Consider the following 24,606-nt stretch of genomic DNA (forward strand, 5'->3'; position numbering starts at 1 on the left):
CTCTATTCCCTGGTACAGGGTCGGAGCCAAGGAGATGAGACATCCTGAAACAATATTCCAATTTCGATGTCAAACTGGAACCTCATTTCGGCTAAGTATACAAAAGCTGAAAACATCACCAGACTCGCCATGGAGATCCCAACGCCGAATATGGACCGTACATATACCGATGTGCCGGTATGCCGGAAGAAACCCGCAAAGCCCAAACTCCGAAAACACGCAGAAAGTGCAGCAAATGAAGATTCAAACGGCCCTCTCACTTTGTGACTGCCAGCATCCCAAAGTAGAGAACCCAACCCTTTTATTGAGCGTGGTAGGTGTCGAGGGCATGCTGGACATCATGAAGACTGTTTTTGTCGCCGTATGCATCCATAAGTTGCTGATTTCGAGCCATGCGTTTCTCTTCCTCCGCCTGGGAGTATTCTCTGCGAGACTTGGCTTCGACGTAGTAGTTGTAGGCGCCGAACCCTGCACGTGCGTGTCAGCAGTGGTCTCTATCAGCGGAACATCACGGAATTGTAACACATACCGAGACCAATTGTAGCCATCAAAGGTATAAGCCTGATGTGGGACACAATGTTAGTCGTGGTGGAGAAAAGGGGGTTACTGTAGTGCAATTTACCAGCGGCCATTCCGGGGCTTAAGACTCGGTCCGGTCGGAGGGTTGTAAGATTTGTTGGCGCCGAACGCAAATTGAGACATGGTTAGATAGAAGGTTTGGTTTTAGACGTTTCGTGTAAGAGTTGAAAGTGTGTGAAAGTGAGAAGTTGAAGCTTGGAGGCGTCGGCTTAGCGGAAAGCGGAATGCGGTAAATGCGGGGGAATCGTGACGTGGAGAGCCGGGGATCCCGAGGTTGTTATACCGCGCGATCATGCCACAGCCCCATCATGCAATTGATCTACACTCTAAAACCTGCACAGATCATATCATAATTAAATCATATGTTTGATCAGATATCCACGTTATGTCTATGTATTCTTGAACCCCGAAATGTGGAAAATAGAAAAGAAATTGCAAATCAAAGTTATTCAAGGTGAATCAGGTCATGTCAAGGTCCACTAAAGGCCGTTGTTCTGAGGCGCAGCGGTCGCAGGGCCTTCAGGGGTCACATAGGCCTGTGATTCGTTAGCGCCGTCAGGAATGTCGCTTACGCGTCATGCATACCTTGGTCATTCCACCATCAACCACAAAGTCAGTTCCGTTCACAAAGCTGCTCTCATCGCTAGCAAGGAATACTACAGCGTGAGCCTGCTCGATGGCCTCACCGAACCTGCCGGTGGGGAAGTGCACTTCGCGGCGGAAGCGCTTCTCCTTGTCCTCGCCAAGCCAGTCCTGCAACAAGGGGGTACTATATACCAGTGTGAGGGGATGCGATTGAGATACAGAAAGGGAAACGTACTTGAGAGGAGCAGGACACAGAGCATTGAAGCGGAAGCCCTCGCGGGCGTGCACGATGGCCAACTCGCGAGTCATGGCTAGGACTGCACCCTTGCTGGCCGTGTAGGCCAATTGCGGGGTGGCAGCGCCAACCAGAGCAACCACACTGGCAGTGTTGATGATGCTGCCACGGGCCTTCTTGTGACGACGCAGACTGAGGACGGCGTGCTTGCTACCGAACCAAACACCCTTGACATTGATGTTGTGTGTGAGATCCCAGATCTTCTCGGGGGTGTCGATGGCATCGGCGTCGTCGGCGTGCATGATACCGGCGTTGTTGAAGATCACATCGGTGCCTCCCCAGCTGTCCTGAGACTCGACCATGGCCTGCACGTCGGACTCCTTGGACACGTCGCACTTGATGGACTCCACACGAGGGGCAGTGGGAACGACTTCCTTCACCTTGGCCAATGCCTTGGCCAGGGCAGCCTCGGAGACATCGGCCATCAAGACATTGGCGCCTTCGCGGGCGAAGAGAATGGAGGTTTCGAGGCCGATACCACTATCGATCTAGGTTAGAATTGCTACGGGAGAGGGGCAGAGACATACCCGCCGGCACCGGTGATGATGGCATTCTTGCCCTGGAGACGACCTTGAGTAGCAGCCATTGTTAGAATAAGAGTAGATCAATACAAGAGAGAGTGTTGTGTGTACCTGGGCCTATACACTTCACAGTTGACCGACGCGGGGCAGGAATGTTACATAAGCGGTTACAATATGCGTCCGAAAGCAGAAAGGCGTTATCTGCCCGCAGCTGATAGCAGCTCGTCTGATCTCGCATGTGTCACCTCCCACTTCTCCCACTCCTCCCTCCTCTTTCTCTATCATAGCTTTACCATGTCGAGCTCAGATCCCGAGGTCACTCGTGAGAATATCGCCGAGATCCTCCAGCATGACACCAAGGTGAAGGTGGCTGGCGTGGATGTTGATGGCATCTTACGCGGGAAGCTCATGAAGAAGGACAAGTTCCTTTCCATCTTGACCGAAGGTTTTGGATTCTGCTCCGTGGTTTTTGGCTGGGATCAGCACGACGCGACGTATTTCAAGGAGCTGGCCATCAGCAATAAGGAGAATGGATACCGGGATCTTGTCGCCGTCCCCGATCTGCGCAGTTTCCGTCGCATTCCGTGGGAGAACAATGTCCCGTTCTTCTTGATTAGTTTTCTCGATCCTGATACGCGGGAGCCGGTGTGTGCTTGTCCCCGAGGATTGCTGAAGACGGCGGCTGCCAAAGCCGAGGCGGCGGGGTACCGGGCCATGGCTGGAGGTATGTTCAATCCGGAATGATGTCTTTGATCCAATGGCTTACCTGACCTTTGCAGCGGAATATGAGTTCTACCAGTTTCGTGCACCAGGCCCTCACCCCACCCCTGAACAGGGTGCCTCTGCAACCGCAGCCTTCCTACAGTCACACCCTGCCGATGCCTTGCCTTCAATAACGGAAGGCATGTTCGGATACTCGATCACTCGTCCTCTTCACAACCAAGATTATTATTATGGCATCTTCGACGCCTGCGAGCAGTTCCGGTGTGATATTGAGGGATGGCATACGGAGAGTGGACCGGGTGTCTTCGAAGCCGTGAGTGGACTCCAGTCTGCGTGTTGCATTGGGGCTAACATGGAGTCAGGCATTACAATTCGGCGAAGCAAAGGATATGGCCGACAAGGCCGGATTGTTCAAGTAGGATCCTCAGCGCTCTGCTGCATCGTCATGGCTAACCACTTGTATACGCATAGATACGTCGTCAAATCGTTCGGAATCAAACACGGCATCACGCCTTGTTTCATGGCCAAACCCCGACAGGGCTTGCCTGGAAACAGCGGGCATATGCACATCTCGCTCGTGAATTCCGACGGGAAGAATGCCTTCCTTCGCGACACCCCCGATCCTTCCCCTGCTTACCCTGACATCGCTCACCTTTCCGACCTGGGTCGACATTTCCTGGCTGGCCTCCTTGTCGGTCTCCCTGATATCATGCCGCTTCTGGCCCCGACCATCAATTCTTACAAACGACTGGTGGAGAACTTTTGGGCTCCTGTCACGGTCTCCTGGGGACTGGAGCACCGGGCCGCGTCGATCCGTCTTATCACCCCACCCACCGCCAGCCCCAAGGCGACGCGGTTCGAGGTGCGTGTCCCTGGCGCTGATGCCAACCCGCACTTTGTCCTCGCTGCCATTCTGGCGCTGGGCTGGCGCGGCGTCGAGCAACGTCTCGAGATCCCCGTGCCGCCCCTCTCCCGCGGTGAGGATATGGGTGGTGCCAGTGACCAGGGTGTGCGCCTGGCCAAATCTTTGAAGGAAGCTATTGTTACATTTAGTCGGCCGGAGAGTGTCGCACGGGAAGTGTTTGGTGATTCATTCGTGGAACACTTTGCTGGTACTCGGGAACATGAAGTGCGCTTGTGGGAGGAGGCTGTCACGGATTGGTAAGTCCCTTTAATCTTGGAAGGGTAAGATTTGATGACTCTTGCTGACTGGATTTGTAGGGAGATGAAGCGATACATTGAGACGGTTTGACCTGTTAATACCCTTACGATAGATTGTACATAGCCTAGACCTATGAATGTCAATACTTAGCCATGTACTCATCCCTAGAACAATCACATGTGACATCACATGTCCATCTCCGGGACAATTCGGACATGAAGCACGAAGCACAGGAAAAGCCGCGGCTGATTGGATTTCCGGGGTATATACACCTTTTCGGGTGAAGCAGGAGAATAGAAGGTTTGTCGAGAATTGACTATGACAGACGAACCCTATATAAATGCAGGTCCCCAGAGCAATTGACACAATAGAACTGCTAACGTTAAGCGATAAGATTCGGTATGCGGCGTGTGCCGAGTGGTGTGGGGAGGCCGAGTATTTGAATAGCGCAGAGAGAACAGTAGAAAAAGACGGGGAAATGGGCGATGTCGGCCGAGAGGAACAGTTTCCCGTGGAAAAGTGGAAGTCCAGCGGCCATAGTGAGGGCCGTTCGGACCACCGGTTAATCGATGGTCGGCTTATCTATACCGCGGCTCAGTGACGTATTCCATATATACCTCACTGCTTCACGCTTATTTCTTATATTCTTCTCTTAATTTGAATTCTACTTGAATTGATTTTTCTGACTTCTCTGACTCCTCTGATTCCTCTCTCTCCTCTCCCGTCGCATGGAATCCCATTAGTATCTATATCTTATCATATTTACATAGCTCCTCATCATGTCTTTCGTCGACACACAGCTCAAGGATGTGGCCATTCTGGGCTCCATCAACAACGATGCCCGCAAGATCCTGACCAAGGACGCCTGTGCCTTTTTGGCCCTTTTGCACCGTACCTTCAACTCGACCCGCAAGTCCCTGCTCCAGCGCCGCGTCGACCGCCAGGCCGAGATCGACAAGGGTACCCTCCTCGACTTCCTTCCCCAGACAAAACACATCCGTGAGAATGACGCCTGGAAGGGTGCCCCTCCCGCTCCTGGTCTGGTCGACCGCCGTGTGGAGATTACTGGTCCGACTGACCGCAAGATGGTCGTGAACGCTTTGAACTCCGATGTCTGGACCTATATGGCCGACTTTGAGGACTCCAGCGCTCCGACCTGGGACAACATGGTCAATGGCCAGGTGAACCTGTACGATGCCATTCGTCGCCAGGTCGACTTCAAGCAGGGTGGCAAGGAGTACAAGTTGCGGACTGACCGCACCCTGCCTACTCTGATTGCCCGTGCCCGTGGCTGGCACCTGGATGAGAAGCACTTCACTGTCGATGGTGAGCCCATCTCCGGTGGTCTGTTTGATTTCGGTCTGTACTTTTTCCACAACGCCAAGGAGCTGGTCGCCCGCGGAGCCGGCCCTTACTTCTACCTCCCCAAGATGGAGTCCCACCTCGAGGCTCGCCTGTGGAACGACGTCTTCAACCTGTCCCAGGACTACATTGGTCTGCCTCGGGGTACCATCCGTGGTACTGTCCTGATTGAGACTATTACCGCTGCCTTCGAGATGGATGAGGTGAGTGATATACACTGAACAACAGCATGAAACCACAGCTAACCCTGGTATAGATCATCTACGAGCTCCGTGACCACAGCTCTGGCCTCAACTGCGGCCGCTGGGATTACATCTTCTCCTTCATCAAGAAGTTCCGCCAGCACCCCAACTTTGTTCTCCCCGACCGCTCCGATGTCACCATGACCGTGCCTTTCATGGATGCCTATGTCAAGCTTCTCATCAAGACTTGCCACCGCCGTGGTGTGCACGCTATGGGTGGTATGGCCGCTCAGATCCCCATCAAGAACGACCCCGCCGCCAATGACAAGGCCATGGAGAGTGTCCGCGCCGACAAGCTGCGCGAGGTGCGCGCCGGCCACGATGGCACCTGGGTGGCTCACCCAGCCCTGGCTGCCATTGCCTCGGACGTCTTCAACAAGTACATGCCGACCCCCAACCAGCTGTTTGTCCGCCGCGAGGAGGTGAACGTCACCGCCAACGACCTCCTGAACACCAACGTCCCTGGCAAGATCACCGAGGAAGGCATCCGCAAGAACCTTAACATCGGCCTGAGCTACATGGAGGGCTGGCTCCGCGGTGTCGGCTGCGTGCCCATCAACTTCCTTATGGAAGACGCCGCCACCGCTGAAGTCTCCCGCAGTCAGCTGTGGCAGTGGACCCGTCACAACGTTACTACCGCCGAAGGCAAGCGCATGGACAAGGCCTTTGCCCTGCGCTTGCTGCAGGAGCAGGCTGACAGTCTGGCAGCCAAGGGACCCAAGGGCAACAAGTATCAGCTTGCTGCGCGGTACTTTGCTGGCCAGGTGACTGGTGAGGACTATGCCGATTTCTTGACCAGCTTGCTTTACAATGAGATCTCCTCGGCTGGCAGCGCTGCTAAGCTGTGAGTGCTTGGTTTGAACTTACGATGATGAATACCCTTTTTCTTTGTTTTGCCCGGTCTGACGACGGTCTTGTCCAATTTGAAGTTAGCATTGTTGTATAACAATTATTTTATTTGCTTGTTACGTGAAGGAGTAGATTTGTAAGGCTTGTATAGCTCTTTAACAAGAAAGGAATGCGCAACCATATATGTCAATTGATCTCCCTACGTAGTAATACCTCTTACTGAGTGAACACGTCTTCTGGAAAATTCCCACGTATTTGAAGCAGAGGACCTTGAGAATAAAAGAGCCTGCACGACCACATAACCAGACCAACAAATGACCCCGGGACAACTGTGGGTCTATAGCCTAATATTTACATGTAGATCATGTCGAATTCGAGTTAGCGTTGCAAGCTAGCTTGCAACTATCGCGATCAATGTCATACAACCGTATGTAGTGAGGACCATCAGCGCCGAAAATAGGCACAGTGTACTTTTAACACAGGATAAGGTGCGAAGAGTGCCCACTTTCTCGCAAAAAGGGTTCCAAACATCAATCCACTTCTTCAATAGCCATGGGTAAACACCTTGTCAAATTTATCGGGCTAGGCATTGGCCTCGCCTCTAAAGCTATCTCCTTAGCGCGCAACAACTCACCCAGGTATCCATCGCATTATGATAATTCCCCTCGTGTGATTTCCACCAGCGCCTCTAAACTACAGGAATGGACTTGAGGAGCTCAGCCACACTAGACGGTTGGCCACACTTAGGTCCCAAGTGGAAGATCGTTAAAATACGGGCAAGAAACCTTTTTTCCGACTTTGAGGCAATTACGGTCCAAGCAAAGTATTGTCGGTGAACGAATGGGCAGCCGTCGCTATTTTGACCCCCGAAATGATTGCTGATTCCTGACGAGCGTTAGTCTGGGTATGAGGGGTTTATGTGGTCCTATCACACAAGCACAGCCGCGGGAGCTTATTTCTGCTAAGCCTTGATAACCTCGCATGCCTAGTGCTGTATCTGTGCCTTTCTATCCACCCACGGGACGATTGGCAATGTATTTGTTCCGCGCTACCTCGTTTCGGTGCAAGTTCGCCATGTGGCGTTGCTGTTCCATGGCATTTCGACCCCCAGCCTCGTAGTCTCGTATAAGCTGAGGTGAAAATAACGGAGAATGAATTCGTTACCTGATTCACCTAGTAAGATCGCTGCGATAAGCTCTGATCAAGCCCACAGCAAGTTCACTATGATTTTGCTTTTAAGCTGCCTTACCGGGCCTCCAGCCAGGAGACACCCTGACCGTGCTTCCATCTCCTCCCACCATCGATCTCAACGTCGCTCCGACCATTGGTTATCTGTTTCCTGACAGTATGGCGACCATCAGGATCGCAGATCCTACGTACGCGGGAGATGAGCCGGGACAGCCACCGTCCTGCGATGATGGATCTGCTATGGGCCCGGCTTTCTCTAAGTCGCAATCGATGGCCCGATCTTATCAAGAGGAAATCCACGAGAGCATTTACAATATCCGTTCCCGCTCCAGGATACCGGAGCGGATCAGTAGCAGGATCTCGACTGCCGAGCAGCCAGACGACGACCCGGGTTTGCGAAACCCGGGCGACTTCAAGCAGAGACAGGTAGGCAACGCGACCATGAGGGACCGTTGAGGGCGAATGTCGCTCACCATTAACAGGTATTCAAAGGCAAGATGCTGTTATGGCTGGCATATCAATCCGTGGGCGTGATTTATGGCGATATTGGCACCAGTCCACTCTATGTCTTCTCGTCCACCTTTTCGTCCCCTCCCTCCCGACAAGACTTGATAGGCGCCCTCTCCATCATTATTTGGAGTCTGTTCATGATGGTGACTGTCAAGTATGTGCTGGTGATCCTTCATGCCGATAACGACGGCGAAGGTGGTACTTTCAGTACCTATTCCCTTCTCAGCCGCTATGCAAGTGCTCTTCGTGATTCGTGATCTCTCCCTCGCAAAAGCTGACCGACTCTCAGATGAATATCACCCACCGTGATCCGAGGGAGGCCTCGTTGGTCCAGATGAAACGGTACTTGTCCGGTGACCTGGAGAGCGCGGGTCAGAAGATGCGCCAACGCTTGGAGTCCAGCCGGTTCGCGCGAGGGCTGCTGAAAGTGATCGGAGTGCTGGCCGTCACTATGGTGCTGGCTGATGGCCTGCTCACTCCAGCCCAGTCCGTTCTTGGAGCCGTTCAAGGCATTGAGGTTGTGCAGCCGAGCATATCCAAGGGCACAGTGATCGGCGTTACTGATGCCATTCTTATCGTGCTTTTTTTATTCAGCCGTTGGGGATCACGAAATTATCATTCGCGTTTTCACCGATCGTGATTATCTGGCTCGGGTTCAATGCGGCGACCGGTATATACAACCTCGTCAAGTATGACGCCGGGGTTTTCCAGGCTTTTAATCCTGGCCTCGCGTTCGAATTCTTGATCCGTAACAAAACACACGGATGGAGGATGCTAGGTGGTACTTTGCTTGCCTTCACGGGTGTGGAAGCCCTCTTTGCGGACCTGGGCGCCTTCAGCCGAAGAGCGATCCAGGTCAGCTGGCTGTGCTATACGTTTCCGTGCCTTTTGTTAGCATACATCGGCCAGGCAGCGTACATCAGCGTCCACCCAGAAGCATATTCGAACCCCTTTTTCAACTCGGTCCCACCTGGAACCATCTATCCAGCCTTGATCATCGCCATTTTAGCTGCTATTGTTGCATCGCAGGCTATCATTACCGCCACCTTCCAGGTAAGAGAGTTGTAACCTTTTATTTGCAGAAAGTCCGACTCTGATAATGCTGGCAGCTTCTTGCGCAAGTGATGAAACTCTCCTATTTCCCTCAGATCAAAGTTATCCATACTTCCCAGATATTCCACGGGCAGCTCTTCATTCCCGTCGCGAATTGGCTGCTGATGATTGGAACTATCTTGATCGCATCGATCTATAACAACGTAAGTCGTGGTATCTTCCTTTCTCTGTTCCATTCTTTCACAGAAACTTATTCTATATCCCGTAGACAACATCTTTGGGTAATGCGTACGGTGTATGCGTCATGTTCGTGACCTTTTTCGACACCTGCATGGTGTCTCTGGCTGCAATGTTCGTCTGGCGGATCAGCCCGTACCTTGTCTTCCTCCCGTGGCTCACCGTGGCCTGCCTGGATGGTACTTATCTCTCGTCGGCACTGACCAAGGTGCCTCAAGGTGCCTGGTTCACGATCACGCTTGCTGCAATCCTTGCCATGCTGTTTCTTTTGTGGCGATACGGCAAAGAACAGCAGTGGTTCGCCGAAGCTGAGGACCGCTTCCCCACATCACATTTCATCGTATCCAGCCCAGATGGCCAAATGTCCCTGTCCAAGCGATATGGCGACCTTCCAGTTAGCGTCAACCGCGGTCTTGGGATCTTCTTCGACAAAGCGGGCGAAACGACTCCGATCGTGTTCAGCCAGTTTGTGCTTAAACTCAACTCTTTGCCCGAGATGATTGTGTTCTTCCATCTCCGCCCCCTCGAGCAACCTTCGGTCGCCGCTGAGAATCGATTTACCGTGTCGCGTTTGACCATTCCAAATTGTTACCGGCTAGTTGTTCGATACGGATATAATGACGAGATTATCACACCCGATTTGGCGAGCGTGATCGTCGACCAGGTCCGGAAATATCTAATGTCGAGAAGCCCCAGCGTGTCCTTAGGCGAAGAGGGTGAGGAAAAGGATTCTGTGGCCCCTGACAGCTCGATGGCAGAGGGTAGCAGAGACGCCCGCGCTTTCGTCGGTTCTGAAATCGCACATCTGGAAGCGGCATATTCACACAAAGTGCTCTATATTGTGGGGAAGGAGCAGATGAAAATCAAGCCCGACACAGCGCTCGTCCGAAAATCCTTGCTACACGTCTTTTTGTGGATCCGGGATAACACGAGGAACAAAATGGCTAACCTCCGGCTGCCAACAGATAAACTGATTGAAGTAGGTTTTCTCAAAGAGATATGAGTGTGGCGATAAGTGGTCTAGTAGCCTCAGGGCGATCGTGGATTGGGAAATGCACGTACCTCAGGCGAGCTCAAAGCCAATCATGTTAAATAGACAATAGACGCCGTCCTTCTTTTATTGATGGAGATGGAGTTCAACTAGGAGGCTGTCTGCTATGATGGGATTCCACTTGATTTAATTGATTTAATTGATTCAATTGATTTATTCACACTATTCCGCTGTTGCTCGCGGTGATCCCCTCGGCCAGCATTGTCGAGTTCACGCGCTGGAGTCCCACCAACAAGATGATCTTTCACATCTAAAATGGCTGCGATTGGGAGTATATCGTCAGTCCGGACGACTGCAAGAGTGAATACCAGCATCCCATCAATTGTAGTGATGGCAATGAAGCGGTCGAATCGCTGAACTTTCCATATGTTCCAACATTGAAAGTTCATTACAGCCTTCTACGTAACCATCGTTAGGCCTGCCAAAATATAATCATAAATCTCACTGCAGAAAGAAAGGGCCCACGGGTGATAAGTGGACCGTATCCCTTTCCTCAGAACTGCTCCCGAGGCCGGAGGTCGACCCAGAGTCGAACTAATAGATCCAACTTTAGAGATTTACGACCAAAATAGTCTAGGAATAAATTGCTAATCCTCAGACTTTTCGTGGTCAGACCGGGAAGATCAGCACTGTCTAACTGTTCCGTTGTCACGGAGGACTACCATTCCGAACATGTACCAAGAACATTGGGCGGAATTTAGAATTCCGCGCTCGAATATCGCATACGTTTGGTTGGGCCGAAAAGATAGAAAAGTTATCGATCAGTAATCAGCCCGACTCCGAAGGATTTACGTAGGTAGTGCCTAGGCATGGATAGTAATGCAGCGAGAAGTAAGCATAAGAGGTTAACCTTCATATTTTCTACAAGCTTCGACCCACTCTGCCAAGTCTAAATGGAACAGTAAATCCACAGTTCCAAAATTACAAGAAGCCTCATTAATACAAGCAAATATTACCGGTTATTCTAACGGTTTTACAGCCGGATCCTGAATAACCTCTCCGATTGGTTAATAGCAGTAGGTAGACTATGTTCCCCCTTAGTGCTCACTCAGATTAGACCTACTATCCCCTTGTTGATTGATATAATCTGTCGTAAGAAGGCATTATTGTAGCTGAAGTGGCTTCCCTTCCCTAGTATGGACTTCGAAAGACAAAAGTCGTGTCGGGGAAAGGGGCGGAAGTCTATTAAACATCGAGATTTTCTGCTAATACAAAGTTGTAAAATACAACTCGGGACAACGGGACACATGAGATCCGCTTGATATATCAAGAGCCGCAGAACTATATACCATGGTATGTCTGTATTGCAAATCTAACACTGAATCCGTATCCCATATTAGGCTTATGCCGCTCACCTTATACTAGAACCGTAAAGATTTTTACAGTCATTTTCAGCTCGTCATCCAACGGAACTGGGCAATTTGGGCAACTAGAACCCTGTATCCATTGCCTACTAATACATTATCTCCTTTTATATACAATTATTTCGCTCCCCTTGAACCATGAAGCCGCACCATTTGTCATCGACAGTGGGAACTTCAGCAAGCTCCGGTGATGGTGTCCGCCGCAGAACAAGCAAGGCTTGTGATCGCTGTAGATTGAAGAAAACAAAGGTAAGGGAGTCATCCCGCCCCTGTTATACTGTCCACTTGAGCTCGATGGTGACTCTGTCTGACATACTAAGTGTGACGGAGCCATACGTTGCTTAAAATGTCAAGCCGATGATGCTATTTGTATATATGGCGAGCGGAAAAAAGCGCACGATAAAGTATATCCTAAAGGGTAAGCGCGACCATTTCCAACCCTCAATTCCTGGCTTGTGAAGATTTTGCTTATTCAATAGATATGCGCAGCTTCTAGAGCAACAACAAGTGTGGCTTGTTAATGGCATTCAAAAGTTGTATCGATGCATGCAGACCGGAGAAGGCTGGCCTGCAGATCCATTGAAGCACGGAGCCAACCGCCACCCTCTCACACACGATATACTCACTGCTTTAGGTGTCTTGGATCCGGACCAAAGGCTACGTCGTGAAGAACATTGGCCAATGCAGCAAGGGTTGGGTAAACACTTGGATGAATGCACGCAGCCATCCAAATTCTACCATAAGCCTCATAGCTGCACTCCCATCCCGCTTTTGCCAATGGCTCACGATCTCACTGTATCCTCACCAGAGCACCAAGTTGAAGGCCTAAATACTGATCCCGACCTTACCATTTCGGGTGCGCAAAATTTCGATACCACAGGAATTGATGATCCTCTTCATTTGTTTCCAAACAGCAGTTCCTATACATTCGGCTATACATTCGGTGAGGCTAGCTCGACAACACATGATGGCAGTCTTGTCGATATCTTCAACAACGATCTTCAGATGACAAGTTCAACCAGTTATTTTTCTGAAAGCAACTGCATATCTACAGATCCTGGGAATGATGCTGACTGCTTGAATCCACCCCGGGATGCAAGAATAGTGGAGACATGGCCAATGTTGACTGAGCCCTTTTGGGGACCCTTTTATTCACAAGCCTTCTCTTCCGAATCCTTTGTTCAATAGCTTTGCTCAATATTTGATTTGATGTCATGGGTTCATTCATTTTCTTCTCATGTATAGTATAGTTCTATAATCCACATATTTCGAAAATGTATTGAGTTCTTTTCAATTCTTCCATATTGATCTAAGGAGTACTTCCGAGGTTATTCCATATACAAATGATTATTGCGTCGGAATATAAAACCCTTTCAACCTACTCCGTATGAAACCCTAGTCCATGCCCTCGGCTAGATCAAGTCAGAGACCTCCGAATATTTCGGGCCGGATGTGTCGTATCCGGCTGTATTTGACCCACACCTAGGTAATATGACCGCCTTGTATTTTATATTGGTCTAAATGCTGGCCTATATTCAATAGTGAATTTCACAGGGGGTTTGCATATGTATTCCAGTGTATGGTTTGTGTTCTATGTAAACCCCTAGGGTATAGGTCTACGGAGACCCACGGAAAGGAATTTATAAGCTGTGATTGCTAGCAATTTTAAATAGACTGCTCCTTGTCGCTTCAAGAAGCATACTTACCTGGATATCATCTCATTAATCATGTCAGTCCTCGGGGGAATACCTCCTCTGGATAACCCGCAGTACCAGCAGCGTCTGGGAACCGGGCTTGAAACGAACGATGATTCTTCGTCTTCTCAAACCAAGATGGATGGATCGGACAGCGAAAAGCCAGCCGAAATGGAGGAAGAAGTTCAGGAGATGGTGAGGCAGCTCACTCGTCACTCCACTCGTTTCTCTTCGTCCCAAACGAAGAACCCTTTCTTTGAGGATGACAAAGAAACCACTTGGCATCCTGATAGTCCATTCTTCAAAGCTAAAGATTGGATTCGAGCCCTCATTGCAGCACAGTCACAGGACCCTGAGCGGTTTCTACAACGCTCAGCGGGCGTTGCTTTCAAGAACTTGCATGTGCATGGTTTCGGAAGTCCAACCGATTATCAGAAGGACGTCTTCAATGCTGTTTTGAGTATTGGTGGCCTTGTCCGCAACCTTGTTGGCAGTGGAAAACAGAAGGTACAAATCCTCAATAACTTCAATGGTCTTGTTCGAAGTGGAGAGATGCTGGTCGTCCTGGGCCGCCCTGGAAGGTAAGTTCGCAAGGAGACGCGATTTTCAACTTATAAAATGTCTAAACCAAAGCCAGTGGGTGCTCAACCTTTTTGAAAACCATTGCCGGCGAGATGAACGGCATCTATGTCAATGATGAGAGCTATATAAACTACCAAGGTACGCCGTAACGTTAACGAACGATATTTGCAAGGAAGCTAACAGGACAACAGGTATTTCCGCCCCAACGATGCACAAGCAGTTCCGTGGAGAAGCCATTTTCAGTGCCGAAACCGATGTTCATTTCCCCCAACTCACCGTGGGCGAAACCTTGACCTTCGCTGCCCTGGCACGCGCGCCTCGCACGCGATTCGAAGGCCTTACTCGGACGCAATACGCTGAACACCTTCGTGATGTGGTGATGACTATGTTAGGTCTGCGGCATACATTCAACACTCGAGTCGGCAATGACTTCGTGCGAGGCGTTAGTGGAGGTGAGCGCAAACGAGTGAGCATTGCAGAGGCCATCCTTAGCGGAGCCCCTCTTCAGTGCTGGGACAACAGTACTCGAGGCTTGGATAGTGCCAATGCGCTGGAATTTTGCAAGAATCTCCGTTTGATGAGTGATTATGCGGGCACCACGGCTTGTGTTGCGATTTACCAAGCTTCGCAGAGTGCCTATGATGTGAGATTATATGAGGAACATGTTCCAACTTCCGAGTATCTACTAACGCCGTCTTTCTTTTTCAGGTCTTTGACAAGGTTGTTGTGCTCTACGAGGGTCATCAGATCTACTTCGGTCCCACTGGCGAGGCTCGTGAATTCTTTACCAACATGGGCTTTGACTGCCCTTCACGCCAGACGACAGCCGACTTTCTTACTTCCTTGACTAGCCCAACCGAACGTCGGGTTAAATCAGGATTTGAAGGCAAAGTGCCTCGCACACCTGCCGAGTTTGCGCAGCGATGGCAGAGTAGCCAAGAATGCGCCCGCCTCCTGCAGGATATTGATGCATTTGACAAGGAACACCCGATCGGTGGTAACTCTTTGACCACTTTTAGTGAAGCACGCCGCCTGATGCAGTCAAAGCAACAGTCAGTCATGTTCCCTGCTTTGTATGTCTGGGATTTATTGCTAACACTCAGCATTCAGGCGCCCTAAATCTCCCTACACGCTCTCCGTCATGGAGCAAATCAACCTTAACTTGAAGCGTGGATTCCAGCGACTTCGGGCTGATATGACTTTGACGTACTCGGCCCTTTTCGGTAACTTCTTTATCTCTCTCATTTTGGGGAGTGTATTCTACAACCTCCCCTCGGATACATCCAGCTTCTACTCGCGAGGAGTTCTTCTCTTCTATGCGGTTCTGCTTGCTGCCTTCGCTAGTGCCCTTGAGGTATGTCACGAAGCCATCCAAGGTCTCAATGACCATTGCATCAGTTCTAACACTAAAATTATAGATCCTAACACTCTACGCCCAAAGACCCATTGTGGAGAAGCAATCTCGATATGCCTTCTATCACCCCTTTACGGAAGCAGTGGCATCAATGCTATGCGATCTTCCGTACAAGTTGACCAATTCGGTGACATTCAATCTCCCCCTTTACTTCTTATCCAACCTCAAGCGTGAACCAGGAGCGTTTTTCATTTTCTGGCTCTTCTCGATAGTGACAACATTGACCATGTCGATGGTGTTTCGCACGTTCGGTGCCGCATCGCGGTCCCTCGCCCAAGCACTCGTGCCTGCCGCTCTTCTTATCTTGGGTTTGGTCATTTATACAGGTTTCATCATTCCCACGAATGATATGCTTGGGTGGTCTCGCTGGATGAACTATATCGACCCAATTGCCTATGCTTTCGAAAGCATGATGGTTAATGAATTCCGGAACAGGAAGTTCGCCTGTACTGCTTTCGTCCCCTCTGGACAGGGATATGAGGATGTCGATCCCATCAACACCATTTGCACCACAGTTTCATCCACTGCGGGAGATACCACCGTTGACGGAGATGCTTATCTGAAAACTGCATATGCTTATACCAATGGTCATTTATGGCGCAATCTTGGTATTGTTTTCGCTTTCATGATTTTCTTCATGGGTGTTTATCTTGTGGCTACAGAATATATCTCCGAGGCCGCCTCAAAAGGTGAGGTTCTAATTTTCCGTAGGGGCAATCAGCCTAAGCCTCAACAAGGAGACTCCGAAACCACGCCAGATGCAGCCTACCGGGCGGATGAAGGAAATGAGAATGCCGGTGCCAATATTCAGCGTCAAACTGCCATTTTCCAGTGGCAAGACCTTTGTTACGATATCAAGATCAAGACTGAAGAGCGTCGAATTCTCGACAATGTAAATGGATGGGTAAAGCCCGGTACAGCCACCGCGTTGATGGTAAGTGTTATATTCCACAGAGACTTGAACTATGGTTTACTAACTATCGTCAAGGGCGTTTCCGGTGCGGGAAAGACTACGTTGCTTGATGTTCTTGCAACTCGCGTCACTATGGGTGTCGTGACTGGCTCTGTTTTAGTGGACGGACAGCCAAGAGATGATTCATTCCAGCGCAAAACCGGCTATGTCCAACAGCAAGATGTACATTTGCCTACCTCCACGGTGCGGGAAGCTCTTCAGTTCAGTGCCTTGTTGAGACAGCCTGCCCATCTCAGTCGCCAAGAAAAGTTGGATTACGTTGAAGAAGTACTTGGATTGCTTGGTATGCAGTCATATGCAGATGCAGTAGTTGGCGTCCCAGGTGAAGGTATGTCATTTCCAATCATTATGTGGAGTACGCCATTTTTACTGTATCTTGATTACTGATGGCTTTCAGGATTGAATGTTGAGCAAAGAAAGCGCTTGACCATTGGCGTGGAACTGGCAGCCCGACCTCAACTGTTGCTCTTCTTGGACGAACCTACTTCCGGGTTGGACAGTCAAACTTCATGGTCAATCCTGGATCTGATTGAAACTCTCACAAAGCATGGACAGGCCATCCTTTGTACTATCCATCAACCGTCTGCAATGCTGTTCCAACGGTTTGATAGGCTGATGTTCCTTGCTAAAGGGGGACGCACTGTGTATTTTGGACAAATTGGTGAGAATTCCTCGATCTTGGCGGAATATTTCACCCGTAATGGTGGCCATGCACTATCTGAGGGCGAGAACCCAGCCGAATGGATGCTTGACGTGATTGGTGCTGCTCCTGGCTCTCACAGCGATATTGACTGGCCAGCGGTTTGGAATGGCAGTCCCGAAAAGGAGGCTGTTATTAACCACCTGGGAGAGCTGAAGACGACCCTTTCTCAGAAGCCCAAGGAAGCGGAAACGGACTCAGGTTATCAGGAATTTGCGTCTTCGACGAGCGTTCAGCTTCGGGAGTGCCTATCTCGAGTCTTCTCACAGTATTGGCGCACCCCTTCGTACATTTACTCGAAGCTCGTTCTCTCGATCCTCACGGCCCTTTACAACGGATTCTCCTTCTTCCATGCGAAAAATACCCAGCAAGGCCTTCAAAATCAAATGTTCAGTATCTTTATGCTGATGACTATCTTTGGAAATCTTGTGCAGCAGATCATGCCGAACTTCATTATCCAACGATCTATCTTTGAGGTCCGCGAGCGCCACTCCAAGATGTACTCGTGGCAGGTGTTCATGACGTCGAACATTCTGGTTGAGCTACCCTGGAACTTCCTTGTTGCAGTGTTGATGTTCTTCTGTTGGTACTACCCGGTTGGCCTGTACCAAAATGCGGAGTTGACCAACGCTGTACATGAGCGTGGCGCGTTGATGTTCTTATACTTGCTCCTTTTCTTGTGGTTCACATCTACGTTCTCGCACATGGTCGTCGCAGGCGTGGAGAATGCGGAAACAGGAGGTAACATTGCTAATCTGCTCTTTTCTCTTCTTCTACTTTTCTGCGGGTACGTTATTTGTCCCCTACCATCTTCATGTTAGATTTTACTTACATTTCTTTTTCTTAGTGTCGTCTCCACACCTGCAGCCATGCCCGGGTTCTGGATCTTTATGTACCGCCTTTCTCCATTCACCTATCTTGTATCCGGCATGCTCTCCACGGCTGTCAGTGGCACAAAAGTTACATGCAGTTCGATTGAAACACTCATCTTTGACCCTCCGGCAAACCAGACTTGCTCTGATTACTTGAGCCCATATGCCCTCCGGACTGGAGGTTATATTGAGAATCCTGATGCAATGAGCGCGTGCGCGTATTGCACTATGTCCTCTACCAATACCTTCTTGGCCCAGGTCTACTCTTACTGGGATGATGCGTGGCGAAACTTTGGGATTATGTGGGCCTACCTGGTGTTCAATGTGGTTGTTGCACTTGGTATCTACTGGTTGGCTCGGGTTCCCAAGAATAACAAGACTAAAGGCAGATCCTGAATGGTAGCTGTCCCAGAATTAAGGACAGGCATTTACCTTTCATAACGCCTCGTCCAGAATGATGTTGTCAGCTTCGTGGATGCCCACCGCCTTCCATCTCTCGTTGGTATTCATCTAATTTCTTTTTTGTATTTATTTCTTTTTCTTCATCTGAACATTATATCAGATAAGACTGTGTGCTCTTTTTTTCAATAGAATAGAATGGTTTAAGTTTTGTCATTTTTGTGCACCTGTTTGATACATCATGTTATATGTAACGAAAGACTAAGGCTGGACAATAAAATCAATGTATATCACAATCTTTATACAACTTAGAAGACAGTCCTAACAGCAACACTTGGAAGCATTCCGTTCTATCTTCCTCTCCAAATCCAATGGTCGCTGTATCTGTACAGTCAAGCGTCAAGCTCCAGGCTCAAACACTTAGATGTACTCCCAGGTGGCTGGGACAGTGGAGTTGTGAGCCACAGCAAGAGCATCGAAGCCGATGCAGTCCGAAACACTGCCAGAGGGAACAGTGGCATTCTGCAGAGCAGCGTAAACCTGCCACTTAGGGGCGGCAGCGTCCCGGCGGGAGCGGCGGTAGGTAGTAGTGCCGTTGGTAGGGCAAGCCATGAAGCCGGAGGCACCCTGGCCTTCGTAGGACCAGTGGCCGAAAGAGTTACCAGGGGTGTAGGTAAAGGGACCGTCGGAGGAGCCAGCAGGCTCGTAGGCGGAGTGCGGAGCGGTGAAGCGAAGGGCACCCTTGGGGTCGACGAAGATAGCCTGGCCACCGGGAACCATGACGTCCTGAACAAGTCAGTAACTGTGGGAACATGATATACCTTGCCCACTCGGGAAAGTCAATACGCCAGAAGACATACCAGGAAGTGGCCTCCTGTGATCACAGTCTCATTGGTCTGCTTGCAGCCGGGAATGCCCTCGGGGCAGTAGGACTGAGCGTTACCGCCGAGGTAGAAGTAGCTACCGACGGCGTTGAGAGGCAGAAGGTGGATGGGAGAAGCGGAACGAGCGGAGATAACGCCGAAGGAGGCATCAGAGCCCTTGGCCTGCTTAGCCTGCTTGCCGGGCAGGGCGGCGACGAGAGGGACGAGAGAAAGAAGGGCGGAAATCTTCATTTTGAAAAGAGAGAGTGAGTGGAAGTAATTGCTGTGTGAAAAGCGAGAGAGATGCTTCCAATTCAACGGGGACCAGCTCATATAAAAATGGAACCCAGAGGGACGTGCTTGACCAACTTCGTGAGCGGGTCAACCTGCACCGAAGTTATAGAAGATCGACATCATAGAGGTCGGGTATGGAGGGAAGCAGATAGATTAGAGGTGCCTAAGCTTAGCCACTCCGAATATAGAGTACACTTTTAACGAAACCCTAATTGTATAGCAATGGACCAGATGCTTAGCCACTTGCAATTCTGTCCATTCAGGGTCCCAAAATGTAGAATATGTCAACAATTGCAGAATCTCCACAGATCGACACATAACAGTAGTCTGACAAAATACATGCCATTCTCGTACATAGCAATGATCTGGTGTGTTCTTTCTTTCGCCTTTTTGGTACTTAAAATATTCTCTTCTATGGCTATTTTGTCAACTGCTAGAGGGAAAAAGACGGTATAGATGGCGATCTCAATGAAGACCATGAAGACAGCATGTTTCAGGCAGAAAGGTAAGTGAAGATCGACAGGTCGGACAGGAATTCCCTAAGAAAAGGAATAGCGCTGCACATCCACTGAAGTAGGCAGAATTTGATAGGTAACTCCACGAGGGTCTCCACCATGTCTCAGGGCAAACCGGTACTTTACATCAGTGGCTTCATAGAAATACTGTAAGTTCAGTTGTGCCGTCTGATCTGTCGATTTACTTCCAAAGACGAGGAATCGGTCTCGACTTCATATAATCGCGACGGGAATTAATCTAATGTCTTTATTTCTTAATTTCTTCATCCTATGAGTTCATACCAAAGATATTTCCTCGATCCAGGGGCACAGCCACAGATAATGGCTTTGCCACGGAATGTCTCAAGTTGCATGTAACCTACCTATCTGGGTAAATGCAGGTACTCCGTACTTTCGAGTTTGTTTGGCTAAGCAGTGAGTCTGTTCCCATCACCATTGGCCAATGCACATGTACTATGGGCTCCGGGCGTCATATGAGGACATGTAGCATGTAACTATGTGCTGACTGCGATAAAAGATAATCTAAAGATTCACTAAAATACAACTAGAATATTATCACGCCGTCAGCTAATAACTGGTGGCCAGGTAGCTATGCGTGTGGTGATTTTCCACTGGGGTAGGAAGCTCCGTATTCCAACATAGATGTCTATAACAATATTGTTTACTTTGAGGCTATTGACTGTAGCATAAATATGTTTACCCTGAACCTCCTATACTCCAGGGCTGTAACGCTCATCTGATACGGGAAGTCAGGTGACCGTCCCTTTTCACGTCCTGCACCCGTCGGGATCAACGCAGCTTCATGCTCCCTTGGAGATTCTGCAGAATTATGGACGTCGACTGAATGGCCTCCCCACATGCCAAGGCCACAATCTCAACAGTCAAGCCCTCTAACAAGGCCGCCAGCACGCGTCGCAGCGACACTCCTCAAGATTCCACCGAGGGATCAACATCAGAGAGTACCTGGGGACAACCACATGACATGGACACCCCATCTAGTGGCGATGAATCGGTTGAGAACGAGGCCAATCTGAAACTGCTCCCCTTGAAACAAGGGAAACCAACACAAGACCCGCATCCCTCGAGCTCCAAGTCAACCGACCCGAATCCCACGATTGATGTCCCCGAAGGCGAGCGCGATTTCTCAAAACGAATTGAACAGTTTCTGGGCGCGGATCGCACACCACTTTCGGACTCCTTTGATACGGACTTAGAGGGGGACTCGGCCAGAACGTCTCTGGCCCTGGGCGACGATGACTGGGGCCACCCATCGGACAAGGGCTTGTTGCTGAAAAATGATCGCGAGGAAGCCAAGAGCTTCAATTGGAGATCGCTGTTCCGTTTGCATTCCTGGTGGAACATTGCTGCGTTTCTCATCATAGCCATAATAGTGGTATGGCTGTCAATAAGAGGCTTGCCATGGTCCTCGACTGGCGCAGCAATCAGTGAAACTGTGGGTGCTCCTTACTCCGCCACTCTCAGCCATTGTAACGTGTCTAACAATTACGTGTACAGGAAACGATTCCCTGGTACCCTACTCCCCTCGGCGGAACAAGCGCAGAATGGAAGGAAAGCTATGTTAAGGCGCAGGAATTGGTCAGACGGATGTCTCTTCCTGAAAAGGTGAACGTCACTACTGGAACAGGCTGGCAGATGGGTCTTTGTGTTGGAAATACAGGTAAGGCCTGGTTGACTATCCTCCCATCACCATGGCACACGCTTATACCGATTGGTTTCCTCTAGGACCCGCTGAGCTCGTTGGTTTCCCTTCCCTTTGCCTCCAAGATGGCCCGCTCGGGCTCAGATATGCACACAACATTACCGCATTTCCCGCAGGAATTACAACAGGCGCTACATGGAACCGCGAATTGATGCGAGCTCGTGGGTTTGCTCTCGGAAGGGAAGCGCGGCTGAAAGGTGTGAACATCATACTCGGTCCTGCCATGGGCCCGCTGGGCATGATGCCTGCGGGGGGTCGCAATTGGGAGGCATTTGGGTCAGACCCTGTTCTGCAAGGAGTGGCCGCAGCGGAAACGATCCACGGTATCCAGCGAAACGGAGTCATGGCCACAGCCAAACACTTTATTGGGAACGAGCAGGAGCATTTCCGCCAAGCATTCGAATGGGGCACTCCGACTGCCCTCTCATCGAACATTGATGACCGTACTCTGCACGAGGTTTTTGCCTGGCCGTTCGCTGAGAGCGTGCGTGCCGACGTTGCTAGCATCATGTGTTCATACCAGATGGTCAACAACACATATGCCTGCGAGAATAGTAAACTACTCAATGGAATTCTCAAAGATGAAATGGGATTCCAAGGCTTCGTTCAGTCGGACTGGCTAGCCCAGCGTTCGGGCGTTGATAGTGCCATCGCAGGCCTGGACATGAGCATGCCTGGAGACGGCCTACACTGGGCCGATGGTATTCCCATGTGGGGAGGTGAATTGACTCGCGCAGCACTGAACACATCTGTCCCCATGGAGCGATTGAACGACATGGTGACCCGCATCGTGGCAGCCTGGTACCATTTCCGACAAGATTCTTGGGAGCGACCTCCACCGGATGGAGAAGGCGGTCCAAACTTTTCCTCCTGGACTCAAGAGAGAATCGGCCGTCTACATGAAGGCTCGCCGGATAACGATGCTACCGGGGTGATCAACAGATTTGTCAACGCACAAGGAAGCGGTGCGGACGCCCATTCCCTTGTGGCTCGTCAGATTGCTGCAGAAGGCACTGTTCTTCTCAAAAACGTCAACGACACCCTCCCACTCTCACGAAAGATGACTGGCGCTGGTGGAAAATATAGGGTTGGTGTCTATGGCGAAGACGCAGGCCCCGGACAAGGCCCAAATGCCTGTGCTGACAGAGGTTGTAACCAAGGAACATTGGCCTCGGGTTGGGGCAGTGGTGCTGTGGAATTCCCGTACCTGGTGAGTCCATGGGAAGCACTGCAAGCTGTATGGTCGAAGGACACAGTTGATCTTCAAGGTTACTTGACGAACAACGTTGGATCCCAGGACCTCGCAGATCAAGATCTCTGCTTGGTCTTCGTGAATGCAGATGGAGGTGAGGGCTTCATCCGTAGTGATGGCATTGATGCGGATCGCAATGATCTTTTCTTGCAGAAGAATGGCACTGAACTCGTGGAAGGCGTTGCCAAGCACTGCGGAAGTGGCCAAGGCCAAACCGTTGTTGTTGTTCATTCAATTGGCCCCGTTGTTATGGAGTCTTGGATTGACCTTCCTGGCGTACACGCCGTGCTCTATGCCAATCTACCAGGCCAGGAGAGTGGAAACGCTTTGATAGATGTGCTTTTTGGCGACGTTGATGCCAGTGGGCGGCTTCCCTACACTATCGGCCGAAGCTTGGAGGACTATGGTCCAGGAGCCCAAGTGCTGTATGAGACTCAGGACCCGGTCGTCCCACAAGTCAACCTCAGCCAGGGTCTCTACATCGATTATCGGTATTTCGATCGATACAATATAACCCCGCGCTTCGAGTTTGGCTTCGGTCTATCATACACAACCTTTCACTACACTGCCGTCAGCATCGAAAAGCTGCAGAAAAAGACCCAACACCCACCCAAAAGACTAAAGGACGAATTCGAGCCACCTGCATACGACAGCAGACCACCCCACCCTTTCAGTGGTCTGTTCCCTCAAGACTTCCGCGTTCTTCGCAAATACATATACCCCTACATTGATACTACCGATGGAACTGATCCCGGTCCATACCCATACCCAGATGGATACAATAAACGCCAAAAACCATCCCCGGCAGGCGGCGGACCAGGCGGAAACCCATCACTTTACGAGCCTATGCTCGAACTCTCCGTCGAAGTAACGAACACTGGCACCCGACCCGGCCAAGACGTGGTGCAGGTATACGTCTCGTTCCCAGAAGATGTCGCCGAGCACCGCGGGCTGGGCTGGTTGCGTGAAACGATCGAGTTCCCAGACCGAGTACTACGTAACTTTGAGAAAATTCGGTTGAAGCCCGGGGAAATGACGACTGTCAAAATGACGCTGACTCGTAAGGATCTCAGCTACTGGAGTGTTCGTTCTCAGAACTGGGTGCTTCCCACTGAGGGCAAGTTCCGTATTTGGGTTGGGCGAAGTTCAAGAGATCTACCGCTGGTGGTCGAGTTTTAAAGAGTGACCGCGTTTGTTGTTTCATAGATCTTAATTATATGGATTTACGGGACTAATACAATTGAAAATATTACACATGCACATGCAATTGACAGGGACTAGGCCCCATACTAACCTATGCAACCCGCCAAGCCCAGTAAGTTATGTGCTTTTAAGGCTATGTATGAACCTTGGGGGCCATTAGACCAGAGATTGGGAAAGGAGGTAAACATAAAACGATCTAGATTACTACAGACTGGACTTACACGAAACGAAGTCAAGAAAATAAAATATCGAAAAACGTTTTGACAGAACTTTTGCTTTCGCATGGTAGGTGCACATGCACTGAAGTGTCTATCTGGAACACATGTACAATACTGGCGAAGGCTATACAACTGAATCTATGCCAGAAAGAAAACAGGTAGATCAACTGAAACAAGATATAAACG

At 50.1% G+C, this 24,606-nt stretch overlaps 9 protein-coding genes across 9 annotated transcripts; 6 read left to right on the forward strand and 3 right to left on the reverse strand.

Moving 5' to 3' along the window:
• Positions 1 to 301: 301 nt before the first annotated feature.
• N7446_013967 (uncharacterized protein) lies at positions 302 to 702 on the reverse strand (the record flags this gene model as incomplete). The annotated part of the gene is made up of 3 exons (XM_058522706.1): positions 302 to 468; positions 530 to 561; positions 623 to 702. The coding sequence occupies 3 exons, from the start codon at positions 700 to 702 to the stop codon at positions 302 to 304; spliced, it is 279 nt and encodes a 92-aa protein (XP_058366183.1).
• A 356-nt stretch (positions 703 to 1,058) lies between these two features.
• Positions 1,059 to 2,045, reverse strand: N7446_013968 (putative short-chain dehydrogenase/reductase family protein; the record flags this gene model as incomplete). Its single annotated transcript, XM_058522707.1, has 4 exons — positions 1,059 to 1,115; positions 1,165 to 1,348; positions 1,400 to 1,939; positions 1,987 to 2,045. 4 exons carry the CDS (start codon positions 2,043 to 2,045, stop codon positions 1,059 to 1,061), a joined length of 840 nt encoding a protein of 279 aa, XP_058366184.1.
• A 109-nt stretch (positions 2,046 to 2,154) lies between these two features.
• Positions 2,155 to 3,955, forward strand: N7446_013969 (glutamine synthetase family protein; the record flags this gene model as incomplete). Its single annotated transcript, XM_058522708.1, has 5 exons — positions 2,155 to 2,704; positions 2,760 to 3,016; positions 3,066 to 3,118; positions 3,175 to 3,864; positions 3,925 to 3,955. 5 exons carry the CDS (start codon positions 2,155 to 2,157, stop codon positions 3,953 to 3,955), a joined length of 1,581 nt encoding a protein of 526 aa, XP_058366185.1.
• A 689-nt stretch (positions 3,956 to 4,644) lies between these two features.
• On the forward strand, positions 4,645 to 6,317 carry N7446_013970 (malate synthase; the record flags this gene model as incomplete). The annotated part of the gene is made up of 2 exons (XM_058522709.1): positions 4,645 to 5,430; positions 5,484 to 6,317. The coding sequence occupies 2 exons, from the start codon at positions 4,645 to 4,647 to the stop codon at positions 6,315 to 6,317; spliced, it is 1,620 nt and encodes a 539-aa protein (XP_058366186.1).
• A 1,348-nt stretch (positions 6,318 to 7,665) lies between these two features.
• Positions 7,666 to 8,273, forward strand: N7446_013971 (uncharacterized protein; the record flags this gene model as incomplete). The annotated part of the gene is made up of 2 exons (XM_058522710.1): positions 7,666 to 7,932; positions 7,989 to 8,273. 2 exons carry the CDS (start codon positions 7,666 to 7,668, stop codon positions 8,271 to 8,273), a joined length of 552 nt encoding a protein of 183 aa, XP_058366187.1.
• Positions 8,274 to 8,305: 32 nt separating this feature from the next.
• N7446_013972 (uncharacterized protein) lies at positions 8,306 to 10,309 on the forward strand (the record flags this gene model as incomplete). Its single annotated transcript, XM_058522711.1, has 4 exons — positions 8,306 to 8,563; positions 8,611 to 9,069; positions 9,126 to 9,272; positions 9,338 to 10,309. 4 exons carry the CDS (start codon positions 8,306 to 8,308, stop codon positions 10,307 to 10,309), a joined length of 1,836 nt encoding a protein of 611 aa, XP_058366188.1.
• Positions 10,310 to 13,448: 3,139 nt separating this feature from the next.
• On the forward strand, positions 13,449 to 18,352 carry N7446_013973 (uncharacterized protein; the record flags this gene model as incomplete). The annotated part of the gene is made up of 9 exons (XM_058522712.1): positions 13,449 to 13,996; positions 14,053 to 14,135; positions 14,189 to 14,640; positions 14,706 to 15,070; positions 15,108 to 15,351; positions 15,416 to 16,345; positions 16,400 to 16,712; positions 16,782 to 17,871; positions 17,932 to 18,352. 9 exons carry the CDS (start codon positions 13,449 to 13,451, stop codon positions 18,350 to 18,352), a joined length of 4,446 nt encoding a protein of 1,481 aa, XP_058366189.1.
• A 179-nt stretch (positions 18,353 to 18,531) lies between these two features.
• Positions 18,532 to 19,637, reverse strand: N7446_013974 (putative IgE-binding protein). The gene is made up of 2 exons (XM_058522713.1): positions 19,216 to 19,637; positions 18,532 to 19,141 (listed from the first exon to the last, which is right to left on the reverse strand). Exons 1-2 carry the CDS (start codon positions 19,549 to 19,551, stop codon positions 18,776 to 18,778), a joined length of 702 nt encoding a protein of 233 aa, XP_058366190.1. The 5' UTR covers positions 19,552 to 19,637; the 3' UTR covers positions 18,532 to 18,775.
• A 1,100-nt stretch (positions 19,638 to 20,737) lies between these two features.
• Positions 20,738 to 24,178, forward strand: N7446_013975 (beta-glucosidase; the record flags this gene model as incomplete). Its single annotated transcript, XM_058522714.1, has 3 exons — positions 20,738 to 21,480; positions 21,543 to 21,705; positions 21,771 to 24,178. The coding sequence occupies exons 1-3, from the start codon at positions 20,872 to 20,874 to the stop codon at positions 24,176 to 24,178; spliced, it is 3,180 nt and encodes a 1,059-aa protein (XP_058366191.1). The 5' UTR covers positions 20,738 to 20,871.
• Positions 24,179 to 24,606: the final 428 nt, after the last annotated feature.

The sequence above is a fragment of the Penicillium canescens genome (genome assembly GCF_028828765.1).
Source record: "Penicillium canescens strain IBT 15451 chromosome Unknown utg000011l_segment0_segment0, whole genome shotgun sequence".
NCBI classification, from domain to species: Eukaryota; Fungi; Ascomycota; class Eurotiomycetes; order Eurotiales; family Aspergillaceae; genus Penicillium; species Penicillium canescens.